The 17,104-nt window shown below is 65.1% G+C and overlaps 3 protein-coding genes across 4 annotated transcripts; 2 read left to right on the top strand and 1 right to left on the bottom strand.

Moving 5' to 3' along the window:
• The first annotated feature begins 3 nt into the window (after positions 1–3).
• Positions 4–4,491, top strand: RPL13 (ribosomal protein L13). The gene is made up of 6 exons (XM_084533004.1): positions 4–194; positions 373–488; positions 721–862; positions 1,979–2,152; positions 3,485–3,541; positions 4,291–4,491. The coding sequence occupies exons 2-6, from the start codon at positions 385–387 to the stop codon at positions 4,447–4,449; spliced, it is 636 nt and encodes a 211-aa protein (XP_084389130.1). The 5' UTR covers positions 4–194; positions 373–384; the 3' UTR covers positions 4,450–4,491.
• A 1,458-nt stretch (positions 4,492–5,949) lies between these two features.
• On the top strand, positions 5,950–12,410 carry CPNE7 (copine 7). Of its 2 annotated transcripts, XM_084532997.1 has the most exons (16): positions 5,950–6,050; positions 6,786–7,278; positions 8,565–8,747; positions 8,821–8,895; positions 9,199–9,273; positions 9,403–9,486; positions 9,562–9,651; positions 9,742–9,840; positions 10,042–10,128; positions 10,216–10,275; positions 10,393–10,526; positions 10,668–10,722; positions 10,804–10,855; positions 10,946–11,079; positions 11,339–11,575; positions 11,688–12,410. In XM_084532997.1, exons 2-16 carry the CDS (start codon positions 7,054–7,056, stop codon positions 11,823–11,825), a joined length of 1,728 nt encoding a protein of 575 aa, XP_084389123.1. In that variant the 5' UTR covers positions 5,950–6,050; positions 6,786–7,053; the 3' UTR covers positions 11,826–12,410. The 2 variants fall into 2 exon arrangements, with proteins under 2 accessions (XP_084389123.1, XP_084389124.1); XM_084532998.1 differs by lacking the exon at positions 10,042–10,128 and having other exon boundaries at positions 10,264–10,275.
• A 1,660-nt stretch (positions 12,411–14,070) lies between these two features.
• On the bottom strand, positions 14,071–16,593 carry LOC311443102 (sulfotransferase 2B1-like). Its single transcript, XM_084532996.1, has 6 exons — positions 16,418–16,593; positions 15,215–15,423; positions 14,926–15,052; positions 14,740–14,834; positions 14,486–14,666; positions 14,071–14,401 (listed from the first exon to the last, which is right to left on the bottom strand). Exons 1-6 carry the CDS (start codon positions 16,554–16,556, stop codon positions 14,286–14,288), a joined length of 867 nt encoding a protein of 288 aa, XP_084389122.1. The 5' UTR covers positions 16,557–16,593; the 3' UTR covers positions 14,071–14,285.
• Positions 16,594–17,104: the final 511 nt, after the last annotated feature.

Raw genomic sequence — 17,104 nt, 5'->3', positions numbered from 1 at the left:
GTGGCTGTGTCCCGCAGGTACCTATCAGCAGGGGGTGCGGGGCCCTTTAAGGCGCCGCCATCTTGAGTGCGGGCACGCTGAAGCCGCCCTGAGCCCTTTCCGGCGCCGCCATCTTCCCGGAGCCGCCTCTGCACTTCCGGCGCGCGCCGCGGCCGCCTTTCCCTTTTCCGGTCGGCCATCTTCGCAGGCGGGAGGTGAGTGGCGGCTCCGCGGGGCTCCATCGGGCTCCATCCGCCGCCATCCGGCCGGGGCGGCGCCGGGCGGCGCTCGGGGCGCTGCGGGGGAGCGGGGCAGGACCCGAGGGACGCCGCGGAGGGGTTTTGTGCCGGTCGATGGCGCGGGATCCCAGCCCAGCCCTGTCCGTGTCCGCAGGCCGCAGCCGCCATGGCGCCCAGCCGCAATGGCATGATCCTGAAGCCGCACTTCCACAAGGACTGGCAGCGCCGCGTCGCCACCTGGTTCAACCAACCCGCCCGCAAGATCCGCAGGTGAGCGGGGAGCGAGGGGAGAGGAGCGGGGCTGGCTCCGGCTGCGGTCAAATGATGTGGAACATCCGGAATCGCTGTAGCGCCGTGATGAAAGCTCAACCCTGTCTGACTGATGACCGCTGGAGCCGCCTTGGGGGGGGTTGGGGATCCCCTGGGTCGGGGGTTGGGGTTTAGGAGCCCCGGGGGTGGCTGGAGGGCTCTGTCAGTGACAGCTCGCTGCCGCCCGCTCCAGGAGGAAGGCTCGCCAGGCAAAGGCTCGCCGCATTGCGCCTCGGCCCGTGGCTGGGCCCGTCCGGCCCATCGTGAGGTGTCCGACCATCAGGTATCACAAAAAAGTCCGTGCCGGCAGAGGCTTCAGCCTAGAGGAGCTGAAGGTAAGTACGGAGGAGCTGTCCCAGCTCAGGAAGGCCAGCTCTTGAGTTTGGGCTCTGTTGTCCTGTTATTTTGTGTAAAATTTACTCACAAATGGCTGTGGTGTATGGAAGTGTCAGCGTCTGCTTGCACTGGCTGAGCCAGCACGTAGCCAGGGACAGGCTGCTGCTGTCACTGGAGAAGCACACAAAACGTTAGTGTATTTTTTCCTTTTTTTTTTATTTTTTTTTGTAATTGTGGCATGGGGAAGCAGTAACACGACAGAGCAATAGGTTAATTTGAGGAGTAAATACTGGTGTGCCTGGTCAGACTATCACTTAAAACATTAAAATCAGGTTCTGGTAGAGCGTGAATTGAGTCTCCTGAACTCAATTTAAGTAAAAGGACTGGCAGGTTTTGTTGTTAAATGGCTCTTTGTTTGTAAAACACATTACTGCAAACCCTGCAAGATGTAGCTGGTGCAAACCTGTTTGTGCTGTGGAACGGGTTGGTTGCGGTCACCACAAGGACTGGGGGAAGCTGCCAGCTCCCTCGCCTTGCTGCAGGAGAAGGTCCTGCATCATCCTCCCAGGTGGCTCTCAGCTGATGAGCTGCTGGCGGGGAGCCGAGAGGGAGGTGGGCTGCAGAAAGCCCCACGAGCCTGGTCCCACACAGCAGGAGTAAATGTTAGTGACTGCTGGCAGCATCCCCAGCCTCTCGCGTGTTGTTTAGTGTTTAATTAAAGCATTTATAACAGTGAAATCAGTGCACTGAAGCAGTAAAGCTGCACTTCTGAATGCCAAATGCTTCATTACTTTGTTTTTCTTTAATTTTCAGATAATATTGGGATGTAAATTGATACACAGATGTTTGCTTTTAAACAGAAATTGAGGTTATTGCTTAAGGGTGTTACCGAAAGTATTTCTCTAGTGGAGCTGTCACTGTTCAGCAAACCAGTTCCCAGGTGCTGGCTCCATAAATTTGTCCAGCACCTCTCAGAGTCTAAATGGTGGCACCACTGATCCCTCTGGCCAGACCCCGGTGCCAGTGGGGGCTCCAGCCAGGTGACGAGGCTGGTGGCAGCGCGGTGTTGTCACACGTTGTCCCACGCTGGTGCTGCATGCTGTGTCTCTCTGCAGCTGGCCGGCATTAACAAAAGGTTTGCCCGGACCATCGGAATCTCGGTGGATCCCAGGCGGCGGAACAAGTCCACGGAGTCGCTGCAGGCCAACGTGCAGAGGCTGAAGGAGTACCGCTCCAAGCTCATCCTCTTCCCGAGGAAGCCCTCTGCGCCCAAGAAAGGAGACAGCTCTGTAAGTACTTGGCACGGTCTGTTTGTGGTGACTTCAGCGGGGGTTTGGTTGTCAGTCCTCCCTCCTGGTGCTCTGGAGGCTGGAGCACAGCCCCTGGCGGGGGGGGGGCTGGGGCTGGGGCTGGCTGTTCCGCTGCAGCTGGCCCAATTTCAGCCTGAGGCTCACCTGTCACCGCCTGCAGCACCTCTCCTGATGGCACCAGGAAGGTGAGGGTGTGCTCTGCACCGTGGAGTAGTTCAGGGAAAGGAGTGGTGGTGGTGGAAGTCTCGAGAAGGGTGTTGCTGCTGACGTATAAAAACAACACTTTTCGGAAGAATCTCACTGAGATCCAAAGGGGAGTTGGCTTTTCCCGTCTGGTCTTGGCTCTGCGCATGAAAAATACATGCTTCCCGTGGGGAGGTGCAGGCAGTGAAACACGATGCCATGTTCAAGCTGCCTTCAGTCTCTGGGAGAGCCTGTGAGCCCCGAGCTGCTTAGCCATGGTGCTGCTTGCTGAGCTGGGCCGTGCTCAGGCAGCTTTCAGAACAGACAGGAGTGTCTCTGGCATCTTTCACTGCCTGGTTGAGCACAAGTTCTGCTGAACGTGTCAGCTTCACGGTTTTTAAGTCAGGAGGGTGCTGCTCTCCACCTTGGCTTGTGGACTGGCAAAGGTGTGGACGTGAGGATCATGAGATTGAAACTTTCTGAATCTTGGATGCATCTGAATAAAGTGGATTTTTCCAAGGTGCTGTGAGTAGCACACAGACTGCCAAACCCAGTCTGTTCCAGCTGTAAACTGGCTAGCAGCACAGACTGGGAGCTTTCTAAATTCAGCCCAGCTTTCAGGTTGTCCACTGCAGCCTGTTTCCAGTCCCATAATATAAAGGTAGTTGTGTCTGGAATCATGTTTCAAATTAGTTTATTTCAATCAGCTATCTGAAATAAAGTTTAATGATCGTTGTTGATGCAATAGCTGCACAAGAAGCTGCAGTTAGCCGTGGAAGGAACTGCTGAAGAACACGCTGAGCAGCCAAACTAAAAATGGCTCAGTGGACCTCACCTTTTTTTCCAGCTGGCAGAGCTCTGAGAGGCCACAGCTCCGCTGGCCGGATCCAGCCTCCCTGGTAGCCAGGCAGAGCTCACCGGCACGGCGTGTGGGTGCCAAGAGCTCCTGCAGCTGCACGGGTGAAGTGCTGAACTCGCTACCATCGCTGCTAAGCCTGCAGCCAGAGTCGTCATCAGCCTGTTTGGGCTGGGAGCTCGTGTTAAAAACATGTTTTGGATGCAGGCACCAGGCTGGGAAGCGTACGTACCCGGTTCTAAATGATGTTTTTTCCCTCTCTTGTTATGCAGGCTGAGGAACTCAAGATGGCGACTCAGCTGTCTGGACCAGTTATGCCAATTAGGAACGTAAGTGAAGCCCTAAATCGTGTTCTCTGTGTGAGGGAATTCAGGCTGGGATTTAGGGGGGAGGATTCTTGTCATAGTTACGGGTTGCTGGCTTCAGACACTTCCCATCCTGGATGCACAACAAAAACCCAACAGGTCCAGCTCTGCTCTTGTTTATTTTTTAATCAACTGAGAGAAGTCCTTAGGTGTGAGCTGTGTAGAGGAGAGCTCTGGGCACCAAGCCCAGAACTTGCCTGGTAGCCCCCAAATGTCAGTGCTCTGTGGGGACAGGGTCAGAACCACGCCTTGAGGACGTGCAACGAGCTTGTGCTCAGCACTGCCCTCCTGGCAGGGGGCTGCTTGTGCCCTGCTGTCTTTGAGGGAGCCCGTGGCCCCGGCACATTTGGGGCGTGTGTTGGCTTTCGGGGCCGGGCAGGTTGCGAGGTCACCGTCTTTAAAACCCTCGCTAATTGTGAGATCGTTGATAGCGTGCCACGAACCTGACTCAGATTTCGTTTTGCGCTTGTTTTTCCCTGGTATTTGCTGCTCGTCTGCTGATGTGCGCTGGCAAATTAGGAGCTGGTTGAAATGAGGTGTCTGGTGGAGTGATGATAAGGGCAGGGCCTGCAGATTGCACAAATTCTGTATTCTTAACAGCGTCCTGGAGCCAGTGGTAAAAATGTAGCGAGATTAATTGCGTTAAGCCTTAAATACCGTCTTCTCTGGCAGCCTCTGATGTGCGGTCTGACTGCCGGGCTCTCTCCCACCAGGTTTTCAAGCGGGAGAAGGCCCGCGTTATCACCGAGGAGGAGAAGAACTTCAAGGCCTTCGCCAGCCTGCGCATGGCCCGGGCCAACGCTCGCCTCTTCGGGATTCGGGCAAAACGCGCCAAAGAAGCGGCAGAGCAGGACGTGGAGAAGAAGAAATGAACTGTTCTCAGCAGAACTGCCAATAAAAAATGTAGAAACGGAGCCGTGTGGTGTCTTCTTAGGGCAGACACAGCATGGAGCTGCCCTGGAGCTTCTCCTGGTGCCGGTACCAGTGGTGGGCAGCTTGGAGGAGCTCAGCCAGGGGCGGGCTCCTCTCTGATCAGAACCTCCGAGTTTCCTGGCAGCGAGGGAAGGAGGCACCTCGCCTCTGTGCTGGAGGGTGATTTGTTTTGTCGTCAGGAACGGGACCAGAGCTTGCTCCTGCCTGGAGCCAGCCCCAGCCCTGCCCTGCTGCTGCCTGTGTTGGGGGGGCGAGCCCAGGGCCGCTCCCTGGGAAGCCCTGGCCCTGCCCCAAGCTTTCCCTGCGGCCTTCGCGTTCGTGTTCCCTTGCAGCGAGCTGTCAAACCCTGGGGCTGTGGGCAGGAGGAAGCTGAGGCTCAGAAGTGGGGTCCCTGTGGGGTCCCTGCTCCCACATTTGGGGTGTGTGTGGGGCTGTGCTTGCTGCCGCTGGCCGCTGGGTGGAGCCGGGCCCCAGCCCTGTCCTCGCTGTCACCCGGCCCTGCAGCTGCCCGCGGCTCCCTGCCTCACCCCAGCGCCTCGCACTCACCCCCCAGCCCTTCTTAAACCATTTTTCTAGGGCAATCCGCTGCTGGGGCTCTGCCCCATCCCTGCAGCTCCCCGGGGGCTCTGCCAGCCGTGTCCCCTCCGCCTGCTGCAGTCACGGGGCCGTGGGCTCCGTCCCGCTCTGGGGAGTGCTCGCTGGCTGCAGGCTGGCTAAGCACTTCTGGGGCCGTGCTGCACCCGTGCCGGGATAATTGAACCATTCGTATTCATTAGTGGGGTGATGACAAACCCAGGGCTCCAGCAGCAGAGGGCTCGGGCGCAGGGCCTTGGGGTGCTGCAGCGGGACGGCGCGGGGAGGGGGTGTCCTACTTCTGCCAGGCAGGCTGGGGATTAGCTCCCGGAGCCTGGGCCCTGCAGTGCCCTCCCGCTCGTTAGCCCTCCCTGCAATTAATCCCTCCGAATGCCGGCTAATTACATCATCCCTCACGCAGCCAAGCTGACAGCGCTGCAGTGCTCAAGGGACGGGTGGGGTGTGGGGGCAACACCAGCCCGGGATGGGGGCTCTGGCACTGGGGGTTTGGGCACGCCAGGACCCCACTGTTGGGGGCAGGGACAGCTCCAGTGGGGGACACAGGGGGACAGGGACACACAGGGGATGGGACAGGCCTCGGGCACCCCATGGGGAGTGATGAGGGGTCCTTGGGGTGCATGGAGTGAGGGCTGTGCTGGGTAGGGCGCAGGGGGGTTGGACGGAGGTGCCCCCAGTGCTGTGCCGTGCGCCCTGGCGTGGCCGGCTGTACCGGGGACCCCCGAGGCACCACGGAGCCCCCGTGCCCGCAGGCGGGCTCTGCTCCGGTGCCGGCAGCGAGGCGGTTAACGGAGATTGTAGTCTCCCTCTTAGGGCTCCGCTCCCGAATTGCAGCTTGAGTCAGTTGTGTGGAGGTGGCAGCGGCGGCAGCTCCGGCTGGCACACCGGCTCCGGTAGCCACGCCAGCCCTCGGCCGGCCCCGCACGGCTCCTGGGCCGCCAGCACCCAGGTGAGGGGGGCGGCCGGGCAGGGCAGGGGCTCTGCACCCCTTTGCCGGGGGATGCCGAGCGGTGCCGTGGTGCCGGGGAGGGGACGGTGCCCACCGGAGCCGTGTGCCGGGGAGGGCAGGGCCCCACGCGACTTCGCCGGGAAACTTCGGTCAGGAGGCACCAGCCCCGGGCACCGGGTGGGGGGCGGCTCTGCCCCAGCCTCGGCGTGTACTGGGCACAACTGGGGGCTGTGGATGGGGGCAATGAGCCTGGGAATGGGATGGGATGGGAATGGGGATGGGGATGGGGTGGGGATGGGGTGGGGATGGAGCGGCAGAGCCAGCGTTGCAGCATCGCCTGGCCGAGCCCTGCCAGCACCCTGGTGGAGCACGGCAGCTCCGTGTCCCCAGCACTGGGAGCAGCAGGGCGGAGGGTGTCCCCGTGTCCCCCGCGGGCAGTGATCACCCCGTCACCCCAGGGTGCAGGGGCTGGGTGGGGAGGTCCTGTTCTGCACAAGGAGCGGGCTCGGGGCTGGGGCTGCCGGCGCTGCCCCTGCTCCTGCTCAGCCTCCCCGCCTCGTCCCCCTGCCCAGCGGGCACCTCGCGGGGTGAGGCTGGGGGCAGAGCTGGGCACGGCCCCACAAGATCCACCCCAGGGGTCCAGCGAGTGCACAGGGGCAGAGCCGTGCCCGAGGGGCTGCGTGTCCAGGGGTGCCCCAGCTCCAGCTCACCCCGCGGTGCTCTGACACCTCACAGGGCCACCACCGGGGCTGGAATCCACCACCGCACCTCCGAGAGGGTCCCTCAGGTCCCCAGCACCCACCGGGCCGTCTCACCCCTCTCTCCTCCTGCGCCCCTGCTCCGTGAGCCCCCCAAACCCCTGCCAGCGCCCTCCACCACCAGGGACCTGCACCCAGGCTCCAGCCCCACTCCTGGCACCGCGGGGCCCCGTGTCCCGGGCATGAGGGTCACCAGCCTGCTGCGCTGACAGCGAGGAAGGCAGCGGCCGCCCCATCCCCCCCGTATGCCCTTCACCCACGGTGCCGCCTGCCCCCCATCACGCCTGGCAGCCCCCCGTGCCGCTGCCACCATGGGCGAAGCGCCCGAGCCCTCCTCCCAGGCGCCGCTGGCCGTGCTCTCCAAGGTGGAGCTGCGGGTGAGCTGCAAGCACCTCCTGGACCGCGACACCCTCAACAAGTCGGACCCCTGCGTCCTGCTGCTCATGCAGTCCCAGGGGCAGTGGGTGGAGGTAGGCAGGGAAGGGGCTGGGCAGGGTGCTGGGCACAGGGATGGGGGCACCGGGATGGGGACAACCCTGGGGTGGCCGCGATGTCCGGCGGGGCCAAGGGCAGGGCAGGAGCTGGCAGCAGAGCGGGGAGCGAGGTGCAAGGTGCAGGAACTGACTTAGGGTGGGGTGTAGGGAGCAGGGCTGGGCGCAGGCACAGGCTGCGGGGTGCAAGGTGCAGGGCTTGGGGTGGAGTGAGATGAAGGACGCGGGGTGTGAGGGACACGGGGTGTGAAGGGCAGGGCCCGGAGCTCCGGGTGCTGTGGGATGCTCGGGTGGTGCACGGGGACGGTGCAGAGCCCTGGCTTGGAGCGAGTCCCCCGGGACCCAGTGGCTCTGGCAGCACCAGGGGACGGGGTGCTCACGGTGTGGGGGTCCACACGGGCCCGGCCACCCCGTGCCAGGGCCGTTTGATGCGCTGGCCACCCCTGGGGTGCATCAGGGTTTGGGGGCTGCTGTGTCCCTGCTGGGGCTGGGGCTGGCTCCATCCCAGGGCTGCCCCCAGCTCAGCTCCTGCCTGGCTCCAGCAGCTCCGCGCTCGCTAATCACCGCTGCTCAGCCGGCAGATTTAGCGCTAAATCCCTCTGCGTGTAATTGACTCTGCTCGCCCGGGCTGGAGCCAGAACCAGAGCCAGGGCGGGCGGCGAGGGGCCCCGTGCCAGCTCGGGGATGCGGCACCCCCAGGCTGTGCCGTGCCATCGGGGCCGTGCTGGGCGAGGGCCACGTCCCAAGGGCAAGGGGACCCCTCCTGGGCTGCGTTTTGGTCCCCACCCGCGGCAGCGGGCAGGGCTGGTGGGCACTCACCCCTTGCTCAAACAGAGCCATGGAAAAGGTGGGCCAGAGCCCGAGCATCGCCTCAATGCAGCCCCCAGTGATGTGGGGTCTGCCCCAGAGGGAGAGGTGCCTCAGCACCCAGGGGTGGCACCCAGGGGCACCTCTCCCTCCTGCGCCAGCACTGCCACCAGCCCCAAATCCATCCCCGAGCTGGCTCCCGCCCCGGGTACAATCCCACCACAGCGACGCAGTGAGCCAGGGGCTTGAGCTGATTTCAGGATGAATTTCAGTGAGACGAGCGTGGACCAGTTCTGCTTCTAAGGGCTAAATCCCCGTTTGTTCGGGGGGAAGGCATGGCCAGAGCTCCCACGGGCACGGTTTGAGGCGGCGCAGCCAGCGCCCGCCCGCCGGGACCCGGGGGCAGCCCCTTGGTGGTGCCGAGCGGCGGGGCTGGCGGAGCCCCCTCTGCCCCACAGGTGGACCGCAGCGAGGTGATCAAGAGCAACCTGAACCCCGTCTTCGCCAAGATCTTCACGGTGGATTACTACTTCGAGGAGGTGCAGAAGCTGCGCTTCGAGGTGTACGACAGCCACGGGCACGCCGGCGTCGGCACGCACGACGATGACTTCTTGGGGGGCATGGAGTGCACCGTGGGGCAGGTGAGCCCCCCGCCGGGACCCCCCGCTCGCCCGCGGGCCGATGTCCCCTCCCCGAGCCCATCGTTTTTTGCAGATCGTGGCGCAGAAGCGGGTGACGAAGCCGCTGTTCCTCAAGTATGGGAAATTCGCAGGGAAATCCACCATCACGGTGAGCGGCCGGGCTGGGCTGCGGGTGGCAGCGGGACGGGATGCTGCAGTGGGATGAGCTGGGGGCAGCGGGGTGGCACTGAGCGGGGCACACGTGTGGGGGGACCCCAGTGACCCTCCTCCCATCCCGGCCATATATCCAGTTGCCCCACGCATCCCATGTGGATCGGGGTCCCCCCAGCAGCTGCTACCCACCCTGGGGGTCCCCACAGTGCCAGGAGGCGCGTGGAGGATGGGAGGGAAGGAGGGGAGGGGGACAACACCACTCCGGGTGCTGGACCACCATGGCCACCTCTCCCGGCAGGTCATCTCCGAGGAGATCTCGGGGAACAACGGCTACGTGGAGCTGGCATTTCGGGCCAAGAAGCTGGATGACAAGGTGGGATGGGGATGGGATGGGATGGGATGGGATGGGATGGGGTGGGATGGGATGGGATGGGATGGGGATATGGGATGGGATGGGACAGCCGGTTCTCTGCTCTGTCCTGTCCCACCCTCTCCCCTCCAGGACCTCTTCAGCAAGTCCGACCCCTTCCTGGAGATCTACCGCATCGATGACGACCGCAGCGAGCAGCTGGTGTACCGCACCGAGGTGAGGCTTGGCTGGATCCCACCCGGGACCACCCCACAGGTCCCCAGCCCTGCTGAGCCCCCTCTCGCCCCCCAGGTGGTGAAGAACAACCTGAGCCCCATCTGGGAGCCCTTCAAGGTCTCCCTGAACTCGCTCTGCAGCTGCGAGGAGAAGAGGAAGCTGAGGGTGAGGAAGGGCGATGGGGATCCTGTCCCCAGGATGGGGCGGGGGGGGGGGGACACGCACCCAGCCGGGGCTGAGCCGTGTCCCCCACAGTGTGTGGTATGGGACTACGACTCGCGGGGCAAGCACGACTTCATCGGCGAGTTCTTCACCACCTTCGAGGAGATGCAGAAGGCGATGGGGGAAAACAAGGTGGAGAGGGGACGGGGGGACGTGGGGGTGTCCCCTGCGGGGCTGGGGGAGGCTCCGTGGGGAGGGGATGGCCGGGATGGGCTCCTCTGGGGACACCAGCCCCGGGTGGGTCGTGGGGCTGTGGGGCCGGGGGGGCTGTCACGTTATGGGGCTGGGGGCTGTGGGGTCGGCCCCGGGCAGCGCGGGTGCCGCGTGCCGCAGGTGCAGTGGGAGTGCATGAACCCCAAGTACAAAATCAAGAAGCGCAACTACAAGAACTCGGGGGTGGTGGTGCTGCTGGACCTGAAGGTGAGTGTCTGCGTGCCAAGCCGTGCCGGGACAGGCTGCCGCGGGGCGGTGCAGGCTGGCAGCGGCTGAGGCGGGTCGCCCCGGCAGATCCACAGGGTCTACTCCTTCCTGGACTACATCATGGGCGGCTGCCAGATCCACTTCACGGTGAGCAGCATCCCCCGGGGGGGCCGGGGCTGTGCCGTGGTGCCCCGGTGAGCAGGGACGGCAGCTCCTGGCCCTTGGGGACATGGGGAGCTCACCGGCCCCCCCCCGTTGTGCCAGGTGGCCATCGACTTCACGGCCTCCAACGGGGACCCCCGCAACAGCTGCTCCCTGCACTACATCAACCCCTACCAGCCCAACGAGTACCTCAAGGCTCTCGTCGCTGTGGGTGAGATCTGCCAGGACTATGACAGGTTGGTGGCTGCGGGGGGGGCCCTGGGGCTGGGACACCTTGGTGACAGCCACCCCAGGGCCAGGACGCCTTGGTGACGGCCACCCCGGTGCCGGCACACCCCCCCCGCCGTGCCGGGGCTCCTCGCACCCTTCCTTTGCAGCGATAAGAAATTCTCTGCTCTGGGCTTTGGTGCACGGATCCCCCCAAAATACGAGGTACGGGGGCGGCCGGGACCCCCCCGGGCCATGCCCATCCCTGCCAGCTCCCCGGCTGCCCCTCGCCCCTCTCCCCCCCAGGTCTCCCACGACTTCGCCATCAACTTCAACCCCGACAACGACGAGTGTGAGGGTGAGCCCGGCCCCGCTGCACGGCTGCCAGCCCCCGTCCCTGTGACCCCGGGGTGCAGCCGGGCCGCCCCCACACCCTGCACTCCCCCAGGCATCCAGGGCGTCGTGGAGTCCTACCAGAGCTGCCTGCCCAAAATCCAGCTCTACGGCCCCACCAACGTGGCCCCCATCATCTCCAAGGTGGCCCGCGTGGCGGCCGACGAGGAGCGGACCAAGGAAGCGTCGGTAGGTCCCCGCGGGGCTCCGGCACGCCTTGGGGGCACTTACCTACAAGTGCATGGGGAGGGGGGGCTAATTAAAAGCCTGACAATTATTTACACTTGCTGATGAAGAGGGATTTAGGAAGATGCCAGCCTCTACTGGACCTCGTGGGTGGTTTGGGGTGGAATCATTGATAATGTCATCTCACCCCGTGCACACGGGGGGAGCGTGGCAGCAGTGCCCTGGTCCGGGCAGTCCCCCCAGAGCTTCCCTCCCCCCCCAGCAATACTTCATCCTGCTGATCCTGACGGACGGCGTGGTGACGGACATGGCAGACACGCGGGAGGCCATCGTCCGCGCCTCCTACCTGCCCATGTCCATCATCATCGTGGGCGTGGGCAACGCCGACTTCACCGACATGCAGATCCTGGACGGGGACGACGGCGTCCTGCGCTCCCCCAGGGGCGAGCCCGTCCTGCGTGACATCGTCCAGTTCGTCCCCTTCCGGGAGTTCAAGAACGTGAGTGGGGGACGGTGGCGACCCCTTTCTGGTCCCCTCTGGTCCCTGCAGGGGGGCTGAGCATCACCAGCCCCCCGAGCCACCCCATCACCCGTCCCGCTCCATCCCGCAGGCGTCCCCGACGGCGCTGGCCAAGTGCGTGCTGGCCGAGGTGCCCAAGCAGGTGGTGGAGTACTACAGCTACAAGGCCTTCCCGCCCCGCTGCCCCCAGCCTGACACCCCCGACTCCAGCCTCAGCTCACCCCAGTGAGGGCGCCTGCGTGGGGACCGGCACCGTGCCCCCACTGCACCCGGCCGGGGACACGGGGACAGCCCCGGTGCCCCGGTGCAGGCGCCACGCCGTGCTGCACGGGGGCGGCCGGGTCCCCAGAGGGCACTGCCCGCTGCCGGTGGCCCGTGCCCGTGGCCCATCCCCACTCCCTTTCCCTGTGCCCGCTGTCCTCATGGTCCCCTGTGGTCCGTGCTTGTCTGTCGCTGTGATGCCGTTTCGGGGCTGCATGACGAACCCGTCCTCGGTGCGCGGGAGGCACCAGCCAATAAAGCAACCTGCCCCTTCCCTGCGCCGCGTGCTCTCTGGGGGACAGGGCCCCGTGGCAGTGCTGCCACATCCCGTGAAATCCCAAAGCATGGGCGCTCAATGGGGCAGAGGGATGGGCTCTGCTCCCCCCAAGTGCCCAAGCCCACGAGCACAGCCCCGTCCCGCAGCGAGGGGTCCCAAGGACGTAAGCGAGCAAAAGCTGAACGCACACACACCTGCCCAGCGCTGCGCTGCCGCCTGACCACCTCGGCTACGTCACTCATTAGCAGGGATTTGTCACTTGAAAGCCACCGGCAGGTGAAAGAAGCAGTAGTGCTTTGTAGCTGCTGTGCTTTGGAGCAGCCACGGCTTTAAAGTTGTGCCGGAGCCGCCCCGCCACAGGGCTCCCACCCCGCTGCGCTGCCGGCCTGAAAATCCAGGGCAGCGGAGGCAGAGACAGAGCCGTGCTCCTGCCCCTGCCCAGCACAATGCCTCTGCCACGTGCCGTGAGCCGTGTGCCATGAACCATGTGCCATGTGCTGTGTGCCATGAGCCCCGTGCCATGTGCCGTGAGCTATGAGCCCTGTGCCATGCGCCATGTGCTGTGCCATGCGCTCCATGATGTATGTTGCTTGGTGTGTGCCGTGTGCCGTGTGCTCTGTGCCTGCCGTGTGCCGTGCTGCTGCCATGTGCTGCACAGCGCTCTGAGGCTGGCTGTGCCAAGCCCCACGTGCTGTTCTCGGCGTGCCAGCTGCCTCACGCCGTGTGCTGTGTGACACCGCGTGCCACGTGCCGTGTGCCATGTGCCATCCAACGTGCGCTATGCACCGTGCGCCATTCACCGTGTGCCATGGGTCTTTTACCATGTGCCACGCACTGTGCCGTTCACCATGTGCCGTGTGCCACCATCCTGCCACCTGCAGCTGCTCATGGGGAGGTGACATCTGCCCTGGGAGAGGGGGGGAACCCAAAGGCCACCACGGGGCTGCAGCTGTGACCTGGGGCAGCAGTCATGGGGCAGGAGCCACCCCAGATCCTGCTCCCCGTGCTCCCCCCCAGGAACACCGCTGTCACCTCGTCAGGGTGCTGGCACGGGGCTCCCAGCTCGGCCCCATCCACGCGGCCGTGGCTTCATGGAGCTGCCCGTGCCCCTCTCCATGGGGCTGCTGTGGGGCTGCCAGCTGCGGGCAGAGTGCGGTGCCCGCAGCGCCCCGATCCGTCGCGTATTTATAGCGCCTGAATCATCCCCCTATAAAGCAGGATAATGGACGTCACCATGGAAACCCAGCGCCTGATGAGGCTGCGGCTGCGTTCGGCCCTCAACGCAGGCAGGGGGTGCCCGGGCCCCCTCCAGCACTGCCCCACTCACACAGGGGCACAGGGGTCCCCTTGGGCTGGGGGTGCCGGTGTCCCCAGGGGGGTCCCGCTGCCCGTCCCCGCTCAGCTGAGCCCCGACCAGGCAGGGTGGGTGGTGGGTGCCCCGCCAGTCCTCGCACCTCCCTGGAGCACTTTGCCATGCTGAGCGAGCAGGAGATGTTTAGTTCACGGGGTTAATTATTCTCTTTTCCTGCATTTTATGAGCATTTTATAAGGCAATTGCCTGGAATGCATCAGGATGAGGCAGGGCCCATGGGCATGCTGCTGGGGGGCATGAGCCTTCAGGGCAAAAAACCCACGAGGGGATGGGGCAGGTGGGTGCCAGCGGCTGCTCAGGGCACCGCGGCCAGCACAGGGCTTCAGGAGGGGCACGGGCGTGCACCGGGGCAGAGAGGGGCACTGCAGGGCTGGGACCCCAAGTTCTGCTGAAGATGACACCTGGCAGCCCGCCACGGCCCCCTGACCGTCACCCACACCCAAGATAATGTCCCTGGGGATGGGTTCCTGCCCTGATCTGTCCCTGATAACGCCTCGCACTTCCCAGCACCCGGCACCACCAGCACGGCGCTGCCTGCCCCACACCCCTCATCCGGCATGGGAATTGCAATAAATATTTATTTTTTTCCTGAGCGGAGCTCTGCTCCCTGCTGGGCCGGAGGAAGGAAGGGGTCAGGGCCACCAAGGAGCAGGATGGCCCCGAGGACGGTGGCGGTGTGTGGCCGGAAACATCCCCAGGACGGGGCACGGAGCAGCTGCTTCCCATCGCCACCTCCGGCCCCAAGGGTCTATAAGTTACGGGGTCAGGGCCCCCGGCCCTCACACCATGGACCAGTGGACGCTGAGGTCAATGTCAGGCATTTCCTCCTGGTAGACGCGGTCGAAGAGGGCGTTTTGCCGCGGGGAGAAGTGGTCACGCCAGTCCCCCACCACCCCTGCGGGATGGGAAGGGCCCGGTGGGACCGGGGCGCGGGGCGACGCCGGCACCGACGCGCCCGCCGCCCCCCGCGCCCCCTCACCTTTGCGCATGAATTTCCCCTGGCTGTGGTCCATGATCTCGCGGGGGATGAGGGTGTAGTTGGTCATGGCGTTGTCCCGCATGGCGGAGAAGCTGCAGTGCTGCTCCAGGGCCTCCAACGTCTCCGGCCCCAGCGGGCAGCCCAGGAAGGTGCTGAGCCGCTGCGCCGCGCCCCGCAGGTCCTGCGGCACAGGGGGGGGGTCAGCTGGGGGGCCTGGGACATGGGGCTGGGGGACACGGGGACACAGGGCTCACCCGGTGCAGCTCCTCGTAGGTGATGTAGAAGATGTCCAGGAGCTGCCGCTGGCCCAGCCAGCCCTTGACGTGGTCGAACCAGGAGCCGTAGTGCACTGCGGGGAGCCTGGGGGTGATGCGAGCCCGCGGCCGGCCCCCCCCCCGGAGTGCCCCCCACTCACACCCCTGGGCCCCCCCAGCCCTTACCAGTGCCCTCGAGGAACTGCTGGAGGAAGGCGTCGAAGGAGACGGGGTCGGGCAGGAATTTGGCCAGGCGGTGGAAGTAGTAGAAGGAGACGACGACGTCCTTGGGGTTCCTGGCCACGTAGATCACCTGGGGGGGGGGACACCGCTCTCAGCACTGCGGCAGCGAGGGGGTTTCCAGGCTCTGTCCCCACCTCTCCGCTGCACCCTCAGAAAGTCCCTGGCAGCTGCCCCAGCCGGGGGAAGCCCCAGCGACATGGGGACCCCCCCCCGCCTGCCCGGCTCCCCTCACCTTGGCCTTGCTCCCCTGCAGCAGGGGGGCCAGGACGCGGGCGGGCAGGTGGCTGGTGATGAGGCGGTGCGTGGCCGTGTCCCGCAGCGCGCCCCTGAAGTGGATCTGCTCCAGCCAGGGCGCCCGCTCCCAGTTGGGGATGGTCTTGGCCGGCAGCGCGTCCCCGCGGCTGTACAGCAGCGTCAGGATCTCCTGCATCCACGTGGTGCCTGGGGAAGGGGGGGCGTCAGGGCACTGCCACCCCGCACGGGCACCGCCATGCACAACACCATGGCATGGCGTGGCACGGGATGGCATTGCATGGCTTGATACACCGTGGCGTGGCACGGCATGGCACAGCATGGCACAGAGTGGCACAGCATGGCACAGAGTGGCACAGCGTGGCACAGCATGGCACAGCGTGGCACAGTGTGGCACAGCATGGCACAGCATGGCACAGAGTGGCACAGCATGGCACAGTGTGGCACAGAGTGGCACAGCATGGCACAGCATGGCACAGCGTGGCACGGCACGGCACTGTGTGGCACAACATGGCACAGCGTGGCATGGCACGGCACAGCGTGGCACGGCATGGCATGGCATGGCACAGCGTGGCACGGCATGGCACAGCATGGCACAGCGTGGCACGGCACGGCACAGCATGGCATGGCACGGCACAGCACTCCATGGCTTGACTTGCCACGGCACAGCACGGTGCTGTATGCCACGTAACAGCTCAGCACAGCATGGCTCCTGGCACGGCGCAGAGCGAGGTGGCGCAGGGCAGCAGCAGCAGCGTGGGACCACTGCCCCACTGAGCCCCAGCAGCCGTAACCCCCCCCAGGGATGGGGATGGGGCTGGGGACAGGGACAGGAATGGGGTCGGGGCTGTGGACACAGTGGGGGTAGGTGTGGGGTGGCCGCCTCCACCGCATGGAGCAGTGGGGCTGAGCCCCCTGACATGGGGCTGGGGGGCTGTGCTGGGGGAAGGGGAGGCAGTGGCTGTGCAGGGCGGGGGCACGGAGCCCTCCGGGGCTGGCCGAGGGCCCGGCCACATTCCAGCCACGTCGGCAGCACCAGGGCCTGCCGCGAGCAGGGGCTGCACGGCAGAGCTCCCCCCATCCCCATCCCCATCCCCATCCCCATCCCCATCCCTCCGCCCTGGGGGTCCCCATGGCCGTCCCCGTACCCCATCCCTGTCCCCCCCTTCCCGACACCTCTCACCTGATTTGGGGTAGGTGACGATGACCACGTCGGTGTCTCGGAAGGGGAAGGTGGTGGCGAACTGCAGGGACTCCTTGGTGTGGAGGTGCCCGGGCAGGGCGATGCCAGCAAAGGTCTCCGTCACCTCCAGCCGCTCCATGGCCCGGCCGCGCGGGACGTGCCGGGGACAGCCCTTAAATAGCTGCAGAAGAGGAAGCCAGACCCGGCGGGTGCAGGGCGTGGGGCTGGGCCCCCCCGGCGCATTCCTGGCAGGGGGCCGGGGGCGGTGGCGGGGGCCGGCGCGGGGGGAAAGCTGCCGCGGGGCTGGGGGCTGCGGGGCCATCCCCAGGTTGGGGCCATGCTTGGGGGGACGCGCAGCCGGACTCACCGGGGATGTGGGGGGAGTTTGGAGGGGCTGAGAGCCCCCCAGCGGGGGCCAGGGGTGCTCAGGGCCCTCGCTGGCACAGACGGTGAGCCACGTGCCGTGGGGTGCCAGCCCCACACCGTGCCCCACACGATGCAGGCCTCGGTGCCCCACAGCCAAGCTCGCCATGCCGCAGTGGGGGGGTCCAGCCCGGCCACCCCATGGTGAGGAGCTGGGGCTGGGCTTGCTCCCCGTGGCTCCTCACCGCTCCCACTGCCCCACGGTGCCGCTCCTTGCCCGCGGCCACCATCAGGATGCACCCCACGGTGTGTGACGGGGCGCAG

This window comes from Aythya ferina (assembly GCF_964211825.1).
Source record: "Aythya ferina genome assembly, chromosome: 12".
In the NCBI taxonomy this organism is placed as follows: domain Eukaryota; kingdom Metazoa; phylum Chordata; class Aves; order Anseriformes; family Anatidae; genus Aythya; species Aythya ferina.
This window is presented reverse-complemented; position numbering and strand designations above follow the sequence as displayed.